The 25,607-nt window shown below is 36.4% G+C and overlaps 1 protein-coding gene across 1 annotated transcript in view; it reads left to right on the forward strand.

Moving 5' to 3' along the window:
• Positions 1-7,096: 7,096 nt before the first annotated feature.
• LOC115449312 (cell growth regulator with RING finger domain protein 1) overlaps positions 7,097-25,607 on the forward strand; it is a 64,503-nt gene continuing 45,992 nt past the window's right edge. The window contains exons 1-2 of the mRNA XM_037438149.1: positions 7,097-7,259; positions 22,771-22,906. Of these exons, the coding sequence (XP_037294046.1) occupies positions 7,121-7,259; positions 22,771-22,906 (275 nt within the window). The 5' untranslated portion in view covers positions 7,097-7,120. The remainder of the gene's footprint in view (positions 7,260-22,770; positions 22,907-25,607) is intronic.

Here is a 25,607-nt window from a genome sequence, read left to right on the forward strand (position 1 = left end):
GAATAAATTTAGTGGCATTTTTATTGTAAAATTAATTTTTAACTACCAAATTTAAGAAAACATACTGTAGACATGTGATGTATTTTTTTTATGTTCTATTCTAAATTTCAAGTAGATCGCTCCTAAAAATACGGTTAGTGCTCCGTTTTAAATTAAATCTTGTATTTGGCTAGTTACAGTGTACTGTGTAGTACGTATGTTTGACGTTCCAGTTTAGGAGATAAGGTACCACCTGTTTAGTTTATCAATATCGCATGCGCATCTTATCCGGGAATGCCATGTTGTATGAATAGAATAAAAGTTAGGTATTTTTGAAGTATTATGAGCGGCAATAGCCTTGTTATGTGTCGAACGGACTGCTGAGACGAATGTCCGCAGGTCCAAAACACAAGGGCAGACGTCTGACTTTTCTAAAAAATACATGTGTATTCTTTTGGAAATTATCGCTCGCTTTAATGGTGAAGGAAAACTCTGCGAGGAAACCGGTATACATGAGAAGTTCTCTATAGGAATTTTGAGGGTGTGTGAAGTCTACCAATTCGCACTAGGCCAGCATGGTGGACTGTGGCCTAATCTCTGCTACTGAGAACAGTAGTAGAGAAGGCCCGTGCCCAGCTGTGGGACAGTATATAATACAGGTCTGATATTATTAAGGTATTTTTATTAATGATAAAGTATAATCAAACTTAGGTTTTACGCCATCAACAATAAGGAAGAGTAAAATAGGATTTGGAAGGCGGATCAATTTAGAAAAGGAAACAAGAATTTGCAAGGCGGATCAATTTAAGTCGCCTTCAAATTAGCCGCTTCGTGCCGAGCTTCTTTGCATATCCATAAAAATTACCACAACACAAATAAAGTTAATATAAATACCTAAGAACGGCTTAAATTTGCTGCTAAGCGCCGTGCGGAGACAGCGCGACCGCAGCGCTGCAGTCGCGCGACAAATTTGAAGACGCCCTTGTAGTATCACGGTTCTTTTAATTAAGCACACTTTTATTTTAATTTAAATTTCATCATCATCATCATTTCAGCCGAGAATCGTCCACTGCTGGACATAGGCCTCCCCATTGATCGCCATGGGTCGCCCACATCCATCGGACTCCGGCGACTCTCACCAGATCGTCAATTAAATAAATTACCACCAGTGATTAAAAAGAAACCTATAGGGGCACGAGGAGAGGAGGGCTCTCTCTTTTTAAACGTCAACCGTCGCATTTGACAGCTGATACGTCTACCTGACATTTGCAGGAACCACAGAATCAACATTATTCGCTACAGCTCTTACTAGCCGGCGTATGATGTAGATAATCGATATGTCGATAACAACAATAAATTAATGAATTTAACCTTCAATTGCCAGTTTTTATCATTTAAAAAATGATGATAAAGTGATCAAATTAATCTTATTTATAAAATATGAATAAAAACTTGCAGGTGAATTGGCGGAATCATCGTAAATTTTAATTTATGACCTTTGATATTATCTATGTATTTGCAATTATACATTTATCATAGACATATTTAATAAATTATTTTATTTATGATATATACATATATATTATTATATTTTATTTATTTTTTACTTTTTAGGTACTACCCTCAATGTACAGTTTTATTGACGTGCACCTACTATGTTCTATCTCTGCACCACCTCAGGTTGACTGGTAGGGAATGCCTCTGGCATTAAGTCCGCCTTTACATGTTTTGTATGATGTGCAATAAAAAAATAAAAACTTGCCATCATGACAATATTTCTATCCTATTAATATTATGAATGCCAAAGTTTGTGAATGTGTTTAGATCCGCCTATATATTTCTCTGTATGTAAAGTGTTAAATAGATAAATAAATGCAGACGAGACGAGTCCATAACTAGTTGAATAATCGGAATAAAAAGTAGCATAAATACTTCTCATCTCAAACTGTCTCGATACCAAATTTCATCGAAATCGTTGGGTCATTTTTGTGTTTATCATAGTCAGACAGACGTGGCGGAGGTCTTTGTTTTATAATATGTAAGGATTAAGTCTCGAAAGAGTTATGGATATTTTAAAGTAACACATTTTATTTGTTATATACCTTAATATAAAAAGTCTAAGGTTAGCGTTTTCCAAAAGGTTTTTTTTTATATTAGCACGACTAACTAACCCCACTGCAATGGCAGAGTAAAATTTTGCAAAACGGCACCCGGCACAACATGTAGATAATTACTTATATGCATAAATACGGTTCACGGTTTACGATTGTACGAAAGCGACGATAGCCTAGTTGGGTGTGGAACGGTCTGCCGAGACGAATGTCCGCAGGTTCAAATCCCAAGGGCACACACCTCTGACTTTTCTAAAAAATCATGTGTGTATTCTTTGTGAAATTATCGTTCGCTTTACATACTTCAAGGTTTTAACAGTTCTGTAACTAAACAGTATTGGTAGTGAATTTAATTCACGTCTAGTTAGTGATTATTTCGCAGTTGAAATGTAAAAATAATTAATAATCATGGATATTTCTGCCTTTAAAATTTCGTCATATTAAATTTTAAAGGCCGAAATATCCATGATTATTAATTATTTTTACATTTTTCTTCAACTGCGAGAACTAATCACTAACTAGACGTGAATTTAAATTCTTACTTGCCAATACTTGTTTAGTTACCCAGATTAAAGCCGAAACAAAATGTATGAAAATGGACCTTGAGCTACCACCTTAACGGTGAAGGAAAACATCGCGAGGAAACCTGCATACCTGAGAAGTCTACCAATCCGCACTAGGCCATCGTGGTGGACTAAGGCCTAATCCCTCTCATTAGTAGAGGAGGCCCGTGCTCAGCAGTGGGCAAGTATATAATACAGGGCTGATATTATTATTATTATATAAATACGGTTTCCGAATCGTTTTAATGATATTTAGATATTACATCAATTATAAAAGGGAAGCCGGTAAGAATCGGATTATATGGACCATTCGCCACTACCCCACTGCACCTGATGGTAAGTGGAGTGGGGTCCAATAGAATGTCGACTGGCGAGAGATGATTACCCGTCAGCAGTCGACACAATTATGCCGACCTGTTGGAACCGGATATACACAGGCTGATCCCGGAACGCGACTCACTTACCTGGGCCACTATGGCTGGTTTTAACATCTTGTGTACAGTGATCGCTATCCGGGCGGATATAAAATATATCCTGCCACCAACAAAGTAACAAAGTAGCAATATCTAGGTTTGTTATCGATTGAGTTTCATTCCCATTGCTGAACGTTTATTTGCATGATATAATTTAGGTCTTAAGGCTCGTGCACACTGAAGTTGTTCTAACATACTATTTGCATAATACTGAGGACGTGGGTTCGAAGCCCGATTTCTACACCTCTTTGGTTTTTATCCAACAATAACACTGATTAAATGCCTTGGCAAAGTTTGTATTATTACTGAAATCTATATGAATTCCTATCTCCCTTGGTCACGCCATCACGCGTGAACGGCTGGACCGATTTCACTATTTTTATTTTTGTTGTATTTGTTATTGTCAGGAGAAGGTTCTTTTGAAAGAAAAAATTCAATAAATTGCCCGGAAAATTATAAAATTTAAGAAAACTTAACGAAAATATAAATTATATATAACTGTCAATTGTTTGAAATAACTGTCAGCGATTGACACAATGCGCGCTGCAAATTCATATTTAAGACGGGACATCGTCTTTCGGGTCATCTAGTACCTAACAAAAAAGTCTTAATTAATGTAGATTTATTCATGTAACACTCATGTTAATTTGATTGTTAACAATTGAATGTAACAATGGAAATATTAAACAGATGCGGACTCGATAATATAATTGACCGACTTACGTAATCAGAATATCAAAAAATTAAAAACGTTCCAACAATTTTAAACAAGGAAGGTGATATTTTCAACGTCAGACCATGTGAATTTCTTGAGGTTCAACAACATGAAATTGCGCGTACGCCGCTTTTAATTACACTGTTAGATCTTAGTAGTTAGTACGTTATAAACACATACAAAACACACATTAGGCCTTTATCTTCGAAGGGGCAGGCAGAGGAGCAACAAGGGCATCACACTCTTCGCCACGTGTATTCCATGCCACGCTGTGGTAGGCGAGAGCATCATATCGGGCATAAATTCCAGACTCCTAGGTAAGGCATCCACCAAACACACATTGTCTTTATCTCCGAAGGGGCAGGCAGAGGAGCAACAAGTGCACCACGCTTTTTGCCACGTGTATTCCATGCCACATTGTGATAGGGATAGCATCATATCGGGCATAAATTCCAGACTCCTGGCTTAGACTAGGCAGTAAACCCATTATTATTTCAGCCGACCTGAGATGTGAATCCGATACCTCAGAGAGGTGTCATACCGCGCACGCAATAATACTAACGTTATAATAACACTTCTTATTTACGATACATAGTGTTATATTTGTTACTATAATTGCAACATATTATGTCTTTAATCCTACATGTATATTCTATTACAGAGCATAATACATTAGAAACCGGTTATAAGGACTCCGGTTATACCAACGCATCGGTTATAACGGCTCATCGACAAGGTCGCTGCAAATAAATGTATAAAAGTACAGCATCGTTCATAACGACTATCGGATATAACGTGCAGATTCGGTGATCCCTTTAATATCATTATAACTGGTGTTCACTGTATATGATTTATAATAAAACAATTGAAGTCACGAAACATTCCCATAACATTTGTACAAAAACATCGATAATATAGCTAGGGGTGCATAAGATACGATAAGCTACTAAAGCAGTAGTATAGCATAGCTTTGCCCCGGTGTGCGACGACCTCAGATCACGTCGGTCCATCTCGCCGCCTAATTGCTTAATCGCTGCGAGTGCGCATGAATTAACATTTCATTTACATTAACGGTATTCATACTCGATAACACATGTATATTATATTTATAGACTATTAGTTATAGCATTCATGGTGTAGTGGTAATGTGTTGGCTGTCGGATGATATTGCGTTCGATTCCGAAGAGGGACAATGCTTGATTAGAACACAAAGTGCACACAAGCTTACTTTAACTATTTTTGTGACTAATTGTACATTCTACTAATATTATAAATGCGAAAGTTTGTGAAGCTGTATGGATGTATGTTTATTCCTGTTTTACGAAAAAACTACTGAATGGATTTGAATGAAACTTTACAGTAGTATTGGTTATATATCAGAATAACACATAGGCTACAATTTATAATGATATTGTGTAATTTGGTCATAATATAACGATACATATCTAGTAAGTCGGAAAAAAAATATCCCGGAAAACTCCTTCATGCGGGCGAAGTCGTGTGCAAAAGCCAGTATATAATTTTAGAAACGTGCGCGCATGAATCTTTCAAGTTATCCTTTAAAAAGTTATATTCTATGTTTTTTTTTAAACCTATATTTAAGGACCTTGGTCGTTATTTCACGACTATGTCGCTCCGTACATCCACTTTTGCCCGTGCCTACTAAATTTTGATGAAATCAAAATATTTTTTTAATAAAACCTTAGCCTCTTCCGGAATCATAAAAGATTTGTTCGAACACGAAAACGCATAATATTATATTAAAAAATAAACAGAGTAATGGGCGTCAATTCATTTAACAGGTAAAATGACATTTAATTTTATACATAAATTAAGAGCTAGTCAAAATAACACGTTTTAACAACATTTGTATCAAATTTACAAAAAGCACTCTGACCATCAAGCGGCAAATTAATCACGTAAAATAAAATGAAACAAATTGTTTTAAGAAAAAACAGTAATTATTAAATAAATTTACAAAAACATTAATAAAAATTGTAAATAAATTGTTAAATAAAGATAATTATTTAAAAAATATACAGAGTCTGTAATGTAATTTAGACGGCGCGTTACGTCTTCGGTCGCATATTGTTCGTTATGCACACATCGCATGCAATCTTACGCAATCGAAACCTTGAACTTTTGCGTTTTAATTGGAATGAAGGCATGTTTATTTTCGTTCAATCGGTGACTATGTACCATCAGAGTAGAGAATTGTACAGTTTTCCCTGACCTTCCTATAACCTTAAACTAGTTCTTATGGTAAACAAGAAGCCATTATGCGTTTCGTATCGAGCTGCCTGTCACAATGAACGCAATACGATAGGTATGCTAGTAGACTGTTTGTTATAACAGTTCAGCAAACGAACAAGTAGGTCGTCTGATAAATGAATACTATCAACATTGAACTTTCATTTTAAATGGTTTGTTTCAAGCTACGCACGATATTTATACCAGACAAATGTATGAATTTTGGACTTGCCGTTTAGATGTAAATCGTATGACGTTGGTGTTAGAGTTTGGACTGCTTGTGAGGTTGTTATTATTTTTTTATTGCTTTGAATGACGAGACGAGTTTGCCGTTCGCCTGATGGTAAACCACACGACTGCACATAAACAGTAGAAACACCATCCAACACCTTGAATTACAAAGTATTGTTTCGTATTCCACTGCGCTCGCCATCCTGAGACATGAGATGTTAATTATGTCCAGTAGTTACACTGGCTACAATGTTCTTCAAACCGGAACATAACAGTGACTACATACTTTTGCTTGGCGATAGAAATAGACATTGCAGTGGTATCTACCCGGGCGGACTCTCACAAATAGTGTCTTACCACCAGTAGTTGTAATAGAAACTAAACTAAATCATTTCGAAAAAGAATATAAAAACATATTCGTGGCGTGCCGACTCCAAAATGGAAAGGACATGAGCATGTTGCTGATGATCTTGTTGATATTTATTTGTAACTAGTTGACCCGGCAGACGTTGTCCTGTCTTAACTACGTATGCACGCGCGCATTCTGTCGATCGCTGACAGTTGTTTCAAACCACTGACAGTTATGTAAAATGAATTATGTCGTTAAGTTTTCCTATATTGTCTAATTTATCGCACAATTTTTTGATTTTTTTCTTTCATACGAATCTTCTCCTGCCGTTCACGCGTAATGGCGTGACCAAGGGAAATAAGGATTCATTTTTTGTATATATAGATATTATTTTTAAATCTGCCGTTTAACCTAAATATTAAGGTCTAAATTTGTTTGTCGGCAGGAACATGGAAGTGATCGGTATAGTGGGGGAGGGCAGGGAGGACGCGTGGGGCCGCACCATGACGCCCCCGCGGCTGCTGATGCAGCGCGTGCACATACCTTTTACCTTCAAACTGCAGGAGAACGCGCCACTTGGATATAGCGGTAAGAAATTTGCAATGTACTGATTAAACATGGTAAAAATCGTCAATCGACTGTCAGACCCCACTTACCATCAATGGCAGTGGGGTCAGTCTCCCGTGCTCATAAAAAAATCCTTTGTTCTGATTGGTCTATTTTCACGATCGAAAAATGCTATCAGAATACTTTCATGAAAAGGGTGGTAAGGGTTCTTAGTCGTCTTCAAAGTCTAGAATAGTTCTTTTTCCCGCCTTACATTACTGCTACTGCTACTAAACCACCGTTCATCAAGTTTTATGCAAGTATTATAATCTATTACTGCGCAATCGCATCCAAACCTGTTAGACCGCCGAGCGTAGAGTTTAATGTGTTCACGAATTCCTCGATTTCATTAGTACTCAATTGATGTTATGTCCTAAATTGGCACATTAAAAGGTCATTGTACGATACTGTCACTAGCACTATGTTTGAAATTAGTATGTTTATTTTATAGTTTGTTTTTGTTTGTTCGGTTTGTTAGTAGAGTTGTTTGTTCATTTATGCGCATGGTCGAGGATCAATTCATAGGTTGAGTAGGAGGAGTTCAGCAAGGACATATCCGATATTAAATTTGTTACTGATTGACGTATAAATTATGACTGTGTGGCGAAGTTGTATTGCGTGCGTGGTACATATACATATACATCGCTCTGGTATCTGGGGTTCGAATCCCAGGGGCAGAGAGGGTTTTTCTGATAAGTATCAGCCCAGAATCTGGAGCTTGTGTGGGATTAGACTCCCCTATCACATTGTGGCACGGAAAACAGGCGAAAAGTGGGTACCCTAGTTACATTTCCGGTTACCTCTACGAGACACATATTGTGTGTGTATGTGTGTGTATGTGTGTGTGTGTGTGTGTGTGTGTGTTTTATTACATATAAAATGAAGTCAATAACTTTGAATCCTTGAAAAGGACACCTCAGATTAAGCTAGTGGTAGGGATCGACCCTTTGAATCCTTGGAATTGCTATATAATCCAAAATTAGGTAAACCATACTTTATCGTATAGAAGTTGGAACAGTTTTAAGGTTATAGCTTAAGGTCCATTTTTCATACATTTTGTTTCACCTTTAATCTGGGTAACTAAACAAGTATTGACAAGTAAAGAATTTAAATTCACGTCTAGTTAGTGATTAGTTCTCGCAGTTGAAAGAAAAACGTAAAAATAATTAATATGCATGGATATTTCGGCCTTTAAAATTTAACGACGAAATTTTTCGTTTGTTTCTTGCGACAATTTTTTGGCAAGTTGGCCACATCTTCAAATTCTAATTTCTAGGGTTGCCTAATCTACAAAAATAATTTCAAGATATCTGGTGAATCAACACACGTATTGACGGGAAGATATCTAATATTTATACAGTGAACAGTATTGGCATTTTGCCGTTGCTAAACTTTATATTTCTAAAATTACCATACAAGGAAAAATTGTCACACACAAATAAAACAATTTTAAAAATAGCTTTACTATTGTGGAAGTTCTTGTTAACTCGGCAACTTCAAAAGCAACTGAAAGAGACAAATTATGAGCGACGTCTGTATACTGAGACGTGTTATATTACCACAGGAAATAATTATCTCTGCAGACATATTTGTTAAGTGGTGCGTATTTTAAGAAATTATATTCGTCTGTGTCGAGCGTCGACCTTAAAACACTTATTTACTACCGCAATGTTACTGTACCGTCAACCCTAATGATTGCTAGTCGTTGTTTAACCCACGCTGCACTTTTGCACTAAATACCACGACAATCTATTTAACAGCTCTGGATGCGTGCCCTTTGAGTGAAATGCCAAGATCAAAACGGTTGTATTCCTGTTCTGTTTTCAAAAATAAAAAGTATAATATTATGAATGTATTCAAAATAAGAATGTGCCAACTCTTTTGTTTCAATTGCACGTTTAATTAAATAAAGAACACTGGCACGCATTAAAAGTTGACCAGGTTTTTCCTTAAAAAATTTAATTGTTCCCTCACATTCAGCTCATTGTTAACGTGCCAATCGGTTCTCTCATCGCCCCTCGAAAGTCGATTTAATAATAAAGCTTTTTCAATAATTGACTTTTTATTGTTGACAGTATTTTGAAAGACATTTTAAAATTTTACTCTCTGACATTTTAAAATTGAATACGACGAAATTTTAAAGGCCGAAATATCCATGCATATTAATTATTTTTACGTTTTTCTTTCAACTGCGAGAACTAATCACTAACTAGACGTGAATTTAAATTCTTTACTTGTCAATACTTGTTTAGTTACCCAGATTAAAGGTGAAACAAAATGTATGAAAAATGGACCTTAAACTATAACCTTAACTTTTTGGCATGGCATATTCTACATTTGGTCCGGTGCAATATAGACTATCCAAATACGTGGTGTTCCTTGAAAATTTTCAAACTTATAGCCTAATGTACAAAAAAGCGGCGACAGCCTAGTGGGAACGGACTGCCGTGATAAATGTCCGCAGGTTCGAAATCCATGGGCACACATCTCTGACTTTTCTAAATATTACGTGTGTATTCTTTGTGAATTATCGCTTTGCTTTAACGGTGAAGGAAAACATCGTGAGGAACCCTGCATACCTGAGAAGTTTCCTATAGGGATTTCCAGGGTGTGTGAAATCTACCAATCCGCACTAGGTCAGCGTGGTGGACTAAGGCCTAATCCCTCTCAGTAGTAGAGCCCCGTGCCCAACAATGGGACAGTATATAATACAGGGCTATTATTATTATTATTGTACTGGACGCACAATAGCTGACCCCAGAGAGGTTACGAACAGGTTTTTCATCATATCTACGTTAAAAATATCAAGACAAAACTCGATAAGGCAGACCCAACCAACCGGGCACGTACGCTAGTGCGCTTGCACCGAAATTTCCTAATCACCGTGATAATGGCTGATTGTGTTATCATAATAACATCGAGACGCGGACATGATGTAATGACGCGTTTGTCTTTTTCATACTGTCACGTAGCGATGTTGTTTTGTTTATCACATGACATTTTGACATGTATACAAAAAGGATGTGAAACCAAACCCGGATATGTGGATGGAAATACTTCGTAACGGTCCCTGACATATGACGCAAAGTTTGGGTCAAAATATTCTTACGTACTTAGGTAGATTTATAATATACTTAAAAAGTAAACAAACAATTTTTTTTCTTTTTTTGTGTAGGGTTATGATTTTTTATAACGTTTTTAAATCCAAGAAAAATACGCTTAGTTGCTTAGGATTTAAATTTATTGCTTCAGTGACGTTGCATTCCGAGCGCAGTTCGACCGCCACTCTGAGATAACGGATTCGAATCCTGGGTTAAGCAAACTGATATAAGGTATTTCTGCTCAATATTAACCCGGAGTTTGAAATTCGTGCCCAATATGGGAACAGGCTCGCCACATTATGGAACGGATATAAATTCAGCGAAATGTGAATGCAATATTTCAGCGTCTCTGCCTAGCCCTCTGAGCACCGAGGCGTGAGCTTAGTTTATGTTGACTTATTTGTCTCATAAGCATGCTAATGCGTGTTCCTGAGTTCGCAAGTTATTATATAACTGACGTGTATGTTAGGCAATACCGTTTGGTTATAACTACTAAGAGTTCTTACAAGCGGGATTCCATACATGCGGGCTGATTACGTTCTAATTATCAACGTTAAACATCAGTGATCTATTGGTTTTGTTGGGTCGTATTCGGGCTGTGATTGTAGTCCTGAGTACGATTCTGTAGTTGGCTAATTCGAGCGAGTTTTTCTCTTTGTAAAGAAAATCCAGATTTGGTCAGAAACGGTTTTCTTTTGAATATCTTTCTTAATCTAAGCTAAAGTCTATCATTAGTGGATAAGTAGGTGCAACATTGTTTCGAGTATTGCCTCATTTAGATTTATCATTGAGCATGCTTAGATACTAAGATAGTCACAATTAATAAAATTCGTGAGGTTATGTGTAGTTCCTTACGTAGGCAATCATTTCTATGACTTCGAGTAACTGTATATTAAGTTACTTATAATATAGTTGATACAATAGGCTCTGTTACTAAATACTGATAAGATCATGCATGATGGCCTTTTATAAGTTTAAAGTATTTTTTTTATTGCTTTGAATAACGAGACGAGCTTGCCGTTCGCCTGATGGTAAGCGACACGACCGCCCATTAACAGAAGAAACACCTTTCAACACCTTAAACCACAAAGTATTGTTTGGTATTCCACTGCGCTCGCCTTCCTGAGTCATGAGATGTTAAGTCTCACTATGTCCAGTAGTTACCCTGTATACAATGCCCTTCAAACCGGAACACAACAGTGACTACACACTACTTACTACTTGGCGGCAGAAATAGACATTGCGGCGGTATCTACCCAGGCGGACACTCACATATGAGAGAGCTTCCACCACTCAATTACCAATAAAGTCTGCCTATGCCTTAAGAATTACGCGTAACCTTACGTTACGTTTAATTGTTTGTTCACGGTCCGTTTGGATCCGACATAGGAAGCCAAGCGTGAAACAGCGGTCTTCAATAACTAATGATGCGGTAAAGATACTCAAGTTTATTAGAATGCATGTTTTAAGTTGTTTCTGTTTATTGAAGGGTTGATCAATTATTTTTTCGGGGAAGTCTAAAGGACCATATTGCACATGATGCATAAATGATAAAATGCAAAATGCATAGGGTCTATTTAGTGTTAACTTACGAGCGATGATTACCCCGACTTTCTCGTCAGTGGACACAATTATGCCGGCCTGTTCGAAACAGGATATACACGGACTGAACCCGGAACGCGACATTTACGTGGACCATAGCGGGTTTTACTTCTCGTGTACCTTGAACGCCCTCCAGACAAATAGAATATCCTATCACCATTGGTGGTTGGTCTCTTATGTGAGATTCCGCCTGGGTAGGCACCACTGCAATGTCTATTTCTGCCGCCAAGCAACAGTTTGTAGACACTATTGTGTTCCGGTTTGTAGGACATTGTAGCCAGTGTAACTACTGGACATAATAAGACTTAACATCTCATGTTTTCGGATGACGAGCGCAGTGGAATATCAAACAATACTTTGTAATTCAAGGCGTTGGTGTTTCTACTGTTTATGGTCGTATCGCTTACCATCAGGCGAACGGCAAGCTCGTCTCGTCATTCAAAGCAATAAAAAAAACAGCAACTTGAGTGATATTGAGTTACATTCAAACCGGGTGTACATAGGAAGTGTTGCCGGAAAGAAATTGCATTCAACGGTTGGACATAACGGAGCGTTCACCTTCGGGCACGGTGCGAGTTGAGGAAATCGAAATTCGTTTATTATTGCTAATTAACTGTAACTGGCCTCATGAGTCTTTCAGGTAACATATACAAGGAAGTATAAAACGGTAATAGTCTGATAAAAAAGTGCTAAAATTCACTCTTAAATATATTTAATATTCGCGTGATATTTGAGCTATGAATTTTTTTTTAAGTATTTTATTATTAATTTATTTGACAAAGTTAAAGATTTTTTTTCTAATTGAATTGTCATACGTGGTGTGTTTGCCTGAAGGTAAAACAACAACTCCATCCGCAGTAACAACAACACTCAAACTTTGAAATACAAATCATACAAAAAACTGGCTACATCAATATTTATTAGTTTTTTTAAATATACATATATCTTTTATTCGTGCAGGGTAAAGTCACTCCACTGCACTTGATGGTAAGTGGAGTGGGGTCCAATAGAATGTAAACTGACGAGAGATGATTACCCCTTAGTAGTCGACACAATTATGCCGACCTGTTGGAACCGGATATACACAGACTGTTCCCGGAACGCGAAACAATTACGTGGGCCACTATGACGGGTTTTAACACCTTGAGTACGGTGGTATGATCCGGGTGGATATAAAATATATCCTACCACCAGCAGAATAAATGGAAAATATAAATTGTTTAGTGGTCCCTCAAGTATGCAGATTTCCTCACAACATGACCCTAACAGTTTTATGTATGAGTAGATACGCTATAAAAAGTGCCAGGACATTTTTTTGCCTAAAACACAATTACGTTTTATACTCGTTTGCTCTCGGCTTCGCCTGCGTCAAAAGGTTTTCCCGTCATAAAAAGCCTATGTCCTTCCCAGGATATCGTTTGATATCATATATATGAAATAGTTTTATATCCGTGCCGAATTTCATCAAAATCCGTTCAGTAGTTTTTTCAGTTTATCGCGTTCAGACATATGGACGCGGGGGACTTTGTTTTACAACATGTAAGGCAGGATAAGAAAATTTATCATTATAATATACCAGCTTTAAGTCGTGGCTTCGCCTGCCTGAAGGAGTTTTCCGGGATATAAGGTAACCTATAACCTTCCCAGGGCCTTAAACTATCTCCATAGCAAATTTCATAAAAATCCGTTCAGAAGATTTTGAGAAAATCGATAACATACAAACAGACAGAAAAGGGGAGTTTGTTTTATAACATATATAATTGTATGCTATATAAATCTGGCGAAGGAGAATGGCAATGTCGAATAATGTTAATTGCATTTTTTTTAAATCACTTCCAGTCATTGCACCTAAATGTTAAGGACGTGATGTAAAAAAATTATAGTATTTGGTACTAACCCTTTGGCGGTTTAGTCAATAAAAAATATTATTTGCTTGATAATTGAGACCAATCAATATTCTCAATAAAGTAATTTATATTATGTTGTTGTTAAGAGCCAAGATTCTAGTAGTATTCTCTTTATTTTTAAAGTTACTTTTTTACATTTTTATACATATCTTAAAATAACATATAAATAAATGAATAATCTCCGATGGCGAAGCTCAAGCCGGCGGTCAGGGATTCAAAGTGAGTAATCTCCTCACAATGCGCGCCGTGTCCAGCAATACTGCCTTCTGCATTTGACCTGTGATCCAATAGCCAATTGAAACCTGAAGATGTTTGTTGAGGATCTTTGATATCAACCCATTCGCAGAAACGACAATCGGAACAATAATTGTAGAATAAAATTATTATTAACTTAATTTCTTGAATATTTTATAATTTCCGGTTTAATGTATTCACATTTGCCGTATTTTAATTGCTAGGTCACTTAATTATATGAGACAGGAACAAAAAAATACATAATAATTATATGGGTTTCGATAGTCTTATTGCTTAATTTTTTAATCATTTGGCAGTTTATATAATTAAAAATTATGGTAGGTATGTAAATGAAGAAGTGGATTTTAATTAACATTTTTGAAACAACTTATAACGTAATTTTAATAATATAATGAGTGTTATTTCTATCCGCTACAAAACTACAAATAATGATCGTGAGAAATTATCAGTCGTCATTGTTATGCCGGCCTTCAAAACACATCGAACGATGTCAACAATCGAAACGTGTTCTAGAAAAAATGGCGACTAGTGACAGTTAGCAGGAATCTGTTCGCCTATGTAAATATAATTTAAATAAATTAGCATATCTCAAAACATCGTATTCTTTAATTATAATTATTCAGAAATATTATGTGACGTCCTTTTGCCAGCGGTATTGTGCACCGTTATTGAGTCAAGGCTAGAAGTCTAATCAGATCTAACTTAAACGTAAGTAACGGTATTGTTCCTCCGCCATTGAGGTTATATGTGCGCAAGTATGATTTAGATGACTCACTAGTCTTCTCGAAACATTGTCGTATCTTTCCCTACTTGCGTTTAATCCAATCTTATTTAGGGTCGACGCAACACTTTCTAAAGCTTGTTGTAGATAGGCTAGAGAACTATGACATTGGCAGATTACGAGCGGTTTCATTGCGAAGCGCAGGCGCAGTGAACACGTTGCCGACTCGAAACGCGTTTAAAACAGCCAGTAAAAGAATGAAATTCGATAAGCAAACATTGTTAACTTTGTGAAATCGAAGACGTACGAAACAAAATGAAAAGATAGTACAGCAACGTATTTGAGGAATCCGTTTTGAAAGAATCGGTGGGAAGACAGCAATTACCTACTATGTTATTTTGCGAACATAAAAATACTGACGATTTATGTCTTAATACACTTATTATGCTACAATGTGTAATGACGGACATAAAGCCGAAGGCATTCTCTACCAGTCTACCTTTAGATAATGTAGAGACTAAACAATATAGATAATACTTAGTATATGTTTTGAAAATATATTAGTAATTGAAAATGTTGTTCCTACATGTAAATGTCAGGACGTATACATTGTACGAGTTGTTGCATCTGATACATAAATACACACTTATGATAATCAATTTCAATTGAAGAAAAGGGTTGTTGTACGGGAGAGTACAAAGTGATGTCAATGAAGCGAAGACGTTGCGCACACGCTGCGTGTTCTCTGCTCATCTGCTGTGCTGTGAAATTGCTCGCAATTTGACAGTGTGAAAAGTCTAATGGTTTATATATCACTAGAGCTGTATGCTAACGCATTAAGAATAAAGTTATTCTCAAATGATAATGTTTTTTATTAACAGATATAAAACAGGTTGAGTTTTGATTATTACGTCTTGTGACACTTACGTAGATCAAAGAATTTACGTTGTGGCCCGAGGCACTAAAACTAAGACGTCTATGAAGTTTGGCCGATATAAAAAAGGTTGAATACGACCAGTATAATGTACCTATTTAATTTTTGCGATCAGCCGCAACTGTGGACAATTTGCTTTGGAAAATCCAAACACACACTCAACACGCCTTCATCGAAGGGGTAGGCAGAAGTGCAACTAGGGCTCCGTCTTTTCGCTTGCGTGTTCCGTGCCATGGTGTGATAGAAGGCGAACCTGTCGCCATATTGGGAACTTATTTCAGACCCCGGGCTGATATTGAGTAAAAAATTCAATATCACTCGGCCCGATTTGTGATTCGAACCCAGGACCTCGGAGCGGTATCGTCATCAGTAAGCAATACAACTACGCCACCGTGGTAGTCAGTTGAACAATCCAGTTCTGGAAAAATAATGTTGTATAACCCACACAATGTATTGTATAGGTAACAAGCAAAAATTAAATTGATGTGGGTAGACATTATGTTGACGCAAAAACTTATTAAGTAATCACTTTTTATAATTAATGCCACTATTATTATAATCGAGTTTTACAGAAGTTCACTATTATTTCATGGTTATACCACCCCTAATTGCATTACAATAGTTACAGTCGCCTTTTCGGGCAGGCAAAGGTATAAAATCCATACTTCCATAATTTTAATGCAGTTCAAAAATGTTCAACTACGCATGACTTATGTTATGTAAATCTTTTCTTAATTTATCCAAGAGACAGCTTGATAAAATACAAATAGTTATTTTTATAGTTAATATATTGTTTCTCTATTGGATCTTATCTAAAATCGACAACATCCTCACCTAACTACTCTAAGCATATGCAACTTATTTATTTGCACACACCATGACAGGCAAAGAAAAGAAACATCTTTATATACTGACTAGCTTTTGCCCGCGGCTCCGCCCGCGTTATAAAGTTTTTCAGGCTAAAGTTTTCCGTTATAAAAGTAGTAGTTTCCCGGGAGCCTATGTTCTTCCCAGGGTCTCAAATTGTCTCCATACCAAATTTCATCTTAATACGTTGGGTAGTTTTTGAGTTTAACACGTTTAGGCAGACAGATGCAGCGGGGGACTTTGTTTTATAATATATTTTTTAGAACTTTTTAAGAGGAACAATCCCGTCATACATTATTGTTGCATAACTTTAACCGTTTACGTAGCGCACGCAACGGAAGCTCTCAAAACTAATAATTTTTCCCCGTTTTTGCAACATGTTTCATTACTGCTCCGCTCCTATTGGTCATAGCGTGATGGTATATAGCCTATAGCACTCCAGGAACAAAGGGCTATCCAACACAAAAAGATTGTTTCAGTTGAAACTGGTAGTTCCTCAGATTAGCCATTACTGCTCCGCTCCTATTGGTCATAGCGTGATGATATATAACTTTGAGCACTCCACAAACAAAGGACTATTCAACACAAAAATATTTTTTCAGGTCGAATCGGTAGTTCCCGAGATTAGCCATTACTGCTCCACTCCTATTGGGTATAGCGTGATGATATATATATATATAGCCTATAGCACTCCACGAACAAAGGGCTATCCAAACGCAAAAAGAATTTTTCAGTTTGGACCGGCAGTTCCTGAGATTAGCCATTACTGCTCCGCTCCTGTTGGGTATAGCGTGATGATATATAGCATATAGCACTCCACGAACAAAGGGCTATCTAATGCAAAAAGATTTTTTCAGTTTGGACCGGCAGTTCCTGAGATTAGCCATTACTGCTCCGCTCCTATTGGGTATAGCGTGATGATATATATATAGCCTATAGCACTCCACGAACAAAGGGCTATCCAACGCAAAAAAAAAAATCAATTTGGACCGGTAGTTCCTGAGATTAGCGCGTTCAAACAAACAAACAAACTCTTCAGCTTTATATAATAGTATAGATAGTATAGATATGTATAAAAGATACGGCACACACTAAGAAAATAAACAAGACGACCGTATTCTGCACGCACACTGACACATTTCACTATAATTTCCAAATACTTTGGAACTCTCATGTTCGCGAGTTTACTTCGCGCTGTTTCCTCCACAGTTAAACAGCTCGTGGTAAACCAACGCATAATATATTTTATCCACGCGTTGGGTTGTTTGCCGTTTCATTTAACTTTCAAATCATTTCCTTCCACGTACTGTTCGAATCGAGTATTTTCACCTTGATCGCTTGTATCTAAGTTATGGTATGTATGCTGTATGTTAGGTAATCGTAACAATATTTATATTTTATGCGCCTGATCATCCATGATATCATTTACGTGGTAAGGTAATGTCCGCCCTGTGGAATGGGGGCGTTTGGAGAATTTCACCACGGTATCCCCTGCCTGTCGTAAAAGGCGACTAATAGGGGCCACAATGGGGGTCGTCGGCGGGCAGCAGGGGGCTGTCCGCCCTAGTGCATTTTTGTGCGTCTTTGTACAATTTTCGGTTGACCCCCGGGATGGACGGCAGTGTGCAGTTGGCCTCATGCTGCCGTAGACGCCGAGGGCGTCCTTCGGTGCGCGGGGGCTTCTGACCCCCCACACACACACACACACAGGAGACGGGCCGCACTAGGCGGCACCGCGCAGGGGCGGCTGTGGATGTAGACTTAGACATTTCCGTCAGAGGAAGCCCGCAGTCGTCCCTAATGCGCCGAAGAGGGCCACCGCGGAGTTTTAGTTGGTATGCCGTGCGTTGTATATAAGTTAGGGACTCGGCCCGGCGGTCGCCTGAAGGTCGACATCAAATCCGGGTGGCGCAACTCCGGGTCGTAAGGCACGATGACCCCAACATAACCGCTCAGTCGCCCCCCACGAAGGCTGAGCGCTAGTCATAAGACACTCTCCGCAGAAACAAAAAAAAAATAAAGTTATGTCCTCTGAAATTCTTGGATCATTTTAGTCTTTTTCACCAATTGCCATTATAAACTCTAATGTTATGGTGACAAAGCAACAATTTCAAGCAAAAATGTAAGCATGTTTGAAATATTGTCATATTCCGACTTGTGTAGAATTATTGAATGCCAAGAAATTACCACTTAGCAAGCGTTCGAATACTTTATTCTTCTTGTTTGTGAAGTGCCCAGCAAAGGGACAATACAATAAGATAGCATAAGTTGAACACGCATCGGAAGCCAGCTAACGACACGCACTGGCTAATGAATCTTAGTGGAAGCCTTGCAAATTATGCTCCTTGCACTATAAAGGTTATGTCAGTGACGAATGCTTATGCTCTTACCTGTGTCGGGAGAAAGGTGGCTATTAATCTCAATACCATTATTTTTTATCATCTAAAACGAGATTTGAACTCCGAAATTCATGTGTATCAATATATCCCAGTTTTATATGTTTTGGAAATCGCATCAAAACGGCTAAATCGATTTTGCTGCGGATTTTTCTACAAATTTTAGAACTTGGTGTAATCATTAGAAAGAAGTCAAGGAATATGATAGGGAGTTAAAATTTAAAAAAATACGGATGCCATATTTTCCTTTCTAAACAAAATATATTTATTACTAGGCATTTGTATCCTTATGCAGTTGTGGGAGAAATTAATATTGAATATCTTATACTTTTTTATTGTTCTTGCGACATTCACGTTCGTTTTATTATTGAAGGTTGCTTTCGCAATGGAAAATTTTAAGACAAACTATACTTCGATATTAATATGTTAATTAGCATGATCTGTGATTTGCTTTCGAATGTAGATTACTTTATTTTCCTTGAAGCATTTAAAGGTTAGTTGATTTCTTAACTTTTATTGTAAATGCTGTAAAATTTTACATGCATTAACGACTGACGTCTGCTTTGGAAATTCCATGAGCTGTTTTCTCATATTTTGAATAAAAAAACCATGAGATTATTTACTTGTGTAGTGACTCTAAATCTTATTATGTATGTGTGTGTGTGTTTCTTATATAAAACCATGTGTGTTGTCATATTAAAGTACTAATAAACATTTATTCATGCAGAACGATTTTTGATTACATATCTCGAGCGCTCAACCTTATTTATACTTGGTGTCAGCGTTGTCCCTCAGTTTAGTCCGTGTGTCAAAGGTTTTGGCACATTGAACCCCTTCTCTAGACACTTAGGACTGGCAGAGATATACAAAACATAAAAGTCTATATTTCACATTTCTCATCTCATCTCATCCGCCTACAACTGTCCACTGCTGAACATAGGCCTCCCCTAGAGCGCGCCACGTTGCTCGGTCCTCCGCTCTCCTCATCCATCCTCATCATTTCACATTTAATCTAACTAAATTACATTCACAGTATACATAGCGTAGATCCAGGTATAATAGTACGTAACGACTTGTGTTCCGTAATCAGCCATTGGCTGATATACATAGATCTTGAAAGCCCAGTATAATTTTAGCGACCGTACGCCGGTCATCGTCAAGGAATATGTCGTCTCTCGTTAATTGACATTATTATGTCGACACTTATAATTGGGTACTGCTAATGACTAACATGCGATAGAGTAGTTGTAGTACGGTATGACTACCGCGCTGAGGTTTCAGATTCGAATCCTCGGTGGGCAAAGTGATATCCAGTTTATCAGCTGACTTATTATTTAGTATCAGCCCGGAGTCTGAAATTGTACCCAACATGGTAATAGAATCTCCTAACCCATCATGGGTTGGACTATACACGACAATGGCGAAGGTTGAAGATTTCGGTAACCCGACATAACACATATTTACTTGCATAAATGCGGTCCCCAAATCGTTCTAGAGAACGTCAGATTTTACATAAACTACGAAAAGGAAGCCGGCAGGAATCGGCTTATATGGACACTTTGCCAATGATACATGACGAAAAGTAAGAAAGAAGTTTAAACAATTATTGCACCAACTATGGGCCTCCCATTCAGCTAAATTCTGCAATACCACCTATGTAATACTGCAGCGCTGGTTTTCAATGGGATACTCATGTGACGTACAGACATCAAATCGGTATAAAGTAGTAGTAACTTAATAATAAATAAATGTTTTTGGTTTTTTTTGTATCCGTTTATTGCAATGATAAAAGAAGTATAGAGGATGGGTAATATGGTCACGTGACATGCGGCACATTTCCTGAACAAAATGGCGCCGACTCCGCCCCTTACAATAGTGATATGCTAGTACCGAAAATTTTGTATCGACATCGAAGAATTAAGAGAGACAAACAAGCCCCAAAAAGATCAAATACGAAAGGGGTTAGGAACTACCATAATATAAATATAACAAACCATAATGTAAACAAACAAACTGAAAGTGATTTATAAGTACCAATTGTTAAACAAAGCAGTACCTGTTGTGACAAACATCCAGTTGTGTTTGATCTATATTTGTATGTTGCACTATTCCTTGCTAAAAATTTAAGTTACAGATTAAGATATTTATTTAATACATGATAAATGGAATAAGATAGCGTAGCCAGCAATTATTTGGTTGGTTTTATTTTATTTTATTATTATGCTCTTTGATCGAGAAACATAACTATGGTTCAGCAAACTAAAATCAATGACCGTAAAAATGGTGGTTAAGATAATCAATTATAATAATTATCTGCAATAACAACAATATGATTATGTATCTATTTCCGTGCATGCAAAGGTTGTTCGAAACATAAGACCGCCAATTGTAAAAATATATCTTACATTTCATCTTTATGTTGTTTCTTTTATGTTTATCTATTCTTTTATGTAACAATTCTAATTTTATTCATAGCAATATATTAAAGTAATATTACTATTAGGTGAAGTATAATAATCATTACTATTTTACTTATCGGGAATATTGTTGGAAAACAGTTATCTTTACTCGCGTTAATTAAACGTGTGGTTTATGCCTATCTTCTCAAAATGTAAAGAAATATGTATTTGGTGTAGGATTCCAATCACGTCGCTCAATATTCTCAATTCATTTTGCCTTGGTTTTTAAATTTTTTGGTTATCTTAAAAAATATTCTAATTTCACTTAGTTTGTCGTTCTGAATAATACAATATTGATGTGTGCTCTAACATTCTTTCCAAAGACAAAAACCGTAATTGATAAACGGGCGTCTGTTAAAATATCGATATCAATAATTTCTAAACAAATCCACCCACCCATCCCTAAGCTCGTGTGTAAACAAACATAATGATTTTAATGTGTATAAATCACGCCTAAAAGGGTCCAAAGCTTAACAAACCAGATCCACATATCATTTTAATTGATAAAAACAAATCCAAAAAGTAAATATACAAAGATATTTGCTAATTTTCGGTAAAAACAGTTACTAACCTATGAAAAGATATTTCGGGGTCTTTCTTGCGTGAATTCGATTTGCATCCTTTCACACAACACTGAGTCACTTTCGAAACTTAACAAATACACTAATAAACAAACTAAACAATTGAGAATATGATTATATTACTTTAAATTCAATATTTATGAAGATTTGTTTACATCGTCTGACACTACATGTACTTGCTGACTAGGTTTCGTAAAATGGCGTTTCGGCCGCAAGGCGGTCCCAGTGTGTTGAAGTAAACGAAATAGTGCCATATGCGAAGAAAGCAATTATTTTTGTCTTTTTGTTGCGTTCCAAATAAGCTTTGAGTAAAAGAGATAGACATATATATTGACAATTCTGCGTCGATTTCCCTAACATAAATATAACTTATTCATATAGCTAACTTTTGAGGCCTGTCCTCTTTATATTTAGTCATTGGTTTATTGTCGTAAGAGTTTTGCTCACACTCAAGTTTCTTAATTCAACTCTATAAGTGAGAACTTGTTATTGGCTTTTTGACACCTAAATTGTTGCTATTTCTAATATAATTATATAGCTTTAAGTTTTCCATGCTGTAAATAAATAAATAAATAAAAATGAAAACATGTCCAAGCTATGGATGCCATGAATATAATAAAGCTATAAGTAGGTGTACTGGGTGCGTTGTACTAACCAGTTGTTGTTGCAGGCGTGAACTGCTGCGTGTCGTCGACAGTGCGGTACTGGCACGCGAGCTGGTGGGGCGCGCCGGTGCGGGAGCTCCATCACACACTGTGGGGCTCGCTCGCGGACATACTCGCCTCCACGCATCTCAACTTTACCAAGTAAGTCGGGTTTACTACGCCTTCCCGTTCAGCTATGCAGTAAAAATGTCCCGAGGCTGCCTCGTAAGCACCAAACAAGGCCTCTAGGGGTTTTAATCGGTATGTCGATGTAGGGTGTATATTGAGTTAGGGACTCGATCCAATGCTGTACTTCCGCTTTTCGATTTGGTCAACCAACAGTGGTGGTAGCGATAAACCGTTTTTTTTTACCGAAAAAGGTTTTAATAGTCTTTTGAAGAAACAGCCGAATATTAGCATACATATTACACACATCTCAACTTTATAAAGTATGTCGGACTGGAAACTATTGGAGATAGGGGAATTATTTATGTCATTTATCCGCTAAAGTAAAGATTACCCTGTAGGCAATAGTAAATGAAATCTATTTGCAGATAAATATTTACCAAAGCAGTTGTATATCTCTCTGGTTGATTAAAGCCAGCCTTCATATTGAGGCAATTCGATTTTGCGTTGCCACCTGGAGTAATTTTTTTTTTACAAATATGTTGGATCGGGAACCATCGGTAATTTTTTTGTTCGCTTCTTCGCATGTGTGAAGAATAAAGGACCCGCTCTAATATAACTTCCCGGTATAAGAAGTAGCCTATGTCTTTCCCAGGGTCATAAACTATTTCCATACCAAATTTCATCAAAATCTGTTTGGTAGTTTTTGAATTTAGCGCGTTCTAACAGAGAGTCGCGGAGTGGGACTTAGTTTTATAATATTATGTACGGATAATTAATAATGACGCGGGGATTCCAGCGAAATAAAATAAAAAAAAAATGCAATCGTAATTTATAAGAACTTAAAATTATTTTCTCCATTGTTTCTTTTTATAAGTAGGGCAGACTACGTGTGCCAGCTGTGTTTTAAAATTACGTAATTCTTATGTGTTTATGTGTAATTATAAACAAACTATTTTTAATAAATGGAGTAATAAGTTTTCGTAATTGGTGATATTATGAATGTGTTCCATTTCATGAAATAATGCATTATGTACAAACGCCTGTTAATCAGTCTTTCGGTGTAACCGTACAGTCGTACAACGTCCATTTACCTTTTCAGAAAAACGCACTTAATATAACATTAAGGATCGTTAATAATTAATTTACTTTGATTATTAACCGCCATTTTCAATGTATTGAAATGCACCAATCAGAACAAAGAATTTTTGACATGCGTACAAATGACGTGTTTTGATTGGTATATTCTCGAGATCGGATCGAAGATTAAGAATGGAGTCGTTTATTTTAAACGGTCATTAGTTCGAAGTTCGATTTGCGTGTGAATGGAACTGGAGTCTATAAACAACTTTGTGAGACTATCATTGCGATGTTTTTATACTCAAACAATGGGTGTTATCATTTCTCACGGTGCAATCGGGCTGCACAATCGACTCGGTTATTACCTATTGTACGATAAACCGCTTTGATATGACTGTAATGTATTTTTATGTCAAGTTTAAATTGATGTTTATATTGTGTTTAATTGAGGTTATGCAAATATCGTATTATCGCGACGCCTGCGTAATCTATTCTTGGGATATAAAATATGTAAATATTTTTGTATTGTATACTGCGAAGTTACAAGTATATATTTTTATTTAACAATAAACATATTAATGAAGAAATATATTTTTATAATCAAATTCTACTACGTATTAAGAAAAGACTTCAATGCACAAGATTAATTATTGCAAAAAAATACAAAACTGAAAAAAAACTAATCACATGACGGAACCAATTTACATACTAAAATCTAATTTACAAACACTAATGATTAATCGAGACTATGCTTAATATGCGGAAAAGTTGTAAACTACCATTTATAAAGATTGAAATATTCGTTAGACATTAATTTACGTATTAATTACTGCTTTGATAAGCCTTTTATTTAGAATCAGTTTAAAACATGTTTTCGATGAGGTTCCGATTCTTTAATCAACGCTCGCACACTATCACAAAAGTAGGTGAACATTTCATATCTTCTACATATTAACTTCAAGCGAAATATATTTTTTTATCTATACTAATGAATAAAGCTGATTAGTTTGTTTGAATACGCTAATCTCAGGAAATACTAAACCATATTTTTACATTACTCCTGAGTTCTATAGACTACTTTATATCCCGAAAAACATTATCCACTCGGACTGTACTGCAGATAAATTTAAAATTAAGTCAACCCTTTGAAGTGAAAGTGTGGGTAGATGTTAACTCTGACTTTTCGAACGAACACCACCCCAGTACCAAAGTAAATGTAACATATTGTAAAAATATGATGTTTTTTTTTACGTGTATATAATTTTTTAATAGATATCTTCTAAAAATACGGTTGTTCATCCGTTTTGCTGGAGGGAAATAGAAGAAAAAAATATGTATTTCAAAATGCGAAGACCGATGAGATGTCGAAAATGACGGCAATTATGATGTAGAATGACTTTGTAGTGAACGGCTAGTGGTGGATTTCTATGTGGAATTACCAACAGCTGACCCAGTTCTGTCTAATTTTAATGGTTTTTGAGATAGCATGGTCAAAAGAGTATTGACCATGCTGTCGGTATTGTAAAAATAATTTAATGTAATTGTATATATTTTGTACATATTTTTGTTTTACGGATCGATGGATAGTCTCACAAAGTATGTTAAATATAAGATTAAATAAATAAACTATAATAAGAATAATTTTATTTTATCACTA

This window comes from Manduca sexta, chromosome 13 (genome assembly GCF_014839805.1).
Source record: "Manduca sexta isolate Smith_Timp_Sample1 chromosome 13, JHU_Msex_v1.0, whole genome shotgun sequence".
In the NCBI taxonomy this organism is placed as follows: Eukaryota; Metazoa; Arthropoda; class Insecta; order Lepidoptera; family Sphingidae; genus Manduca; species Manduca sexta.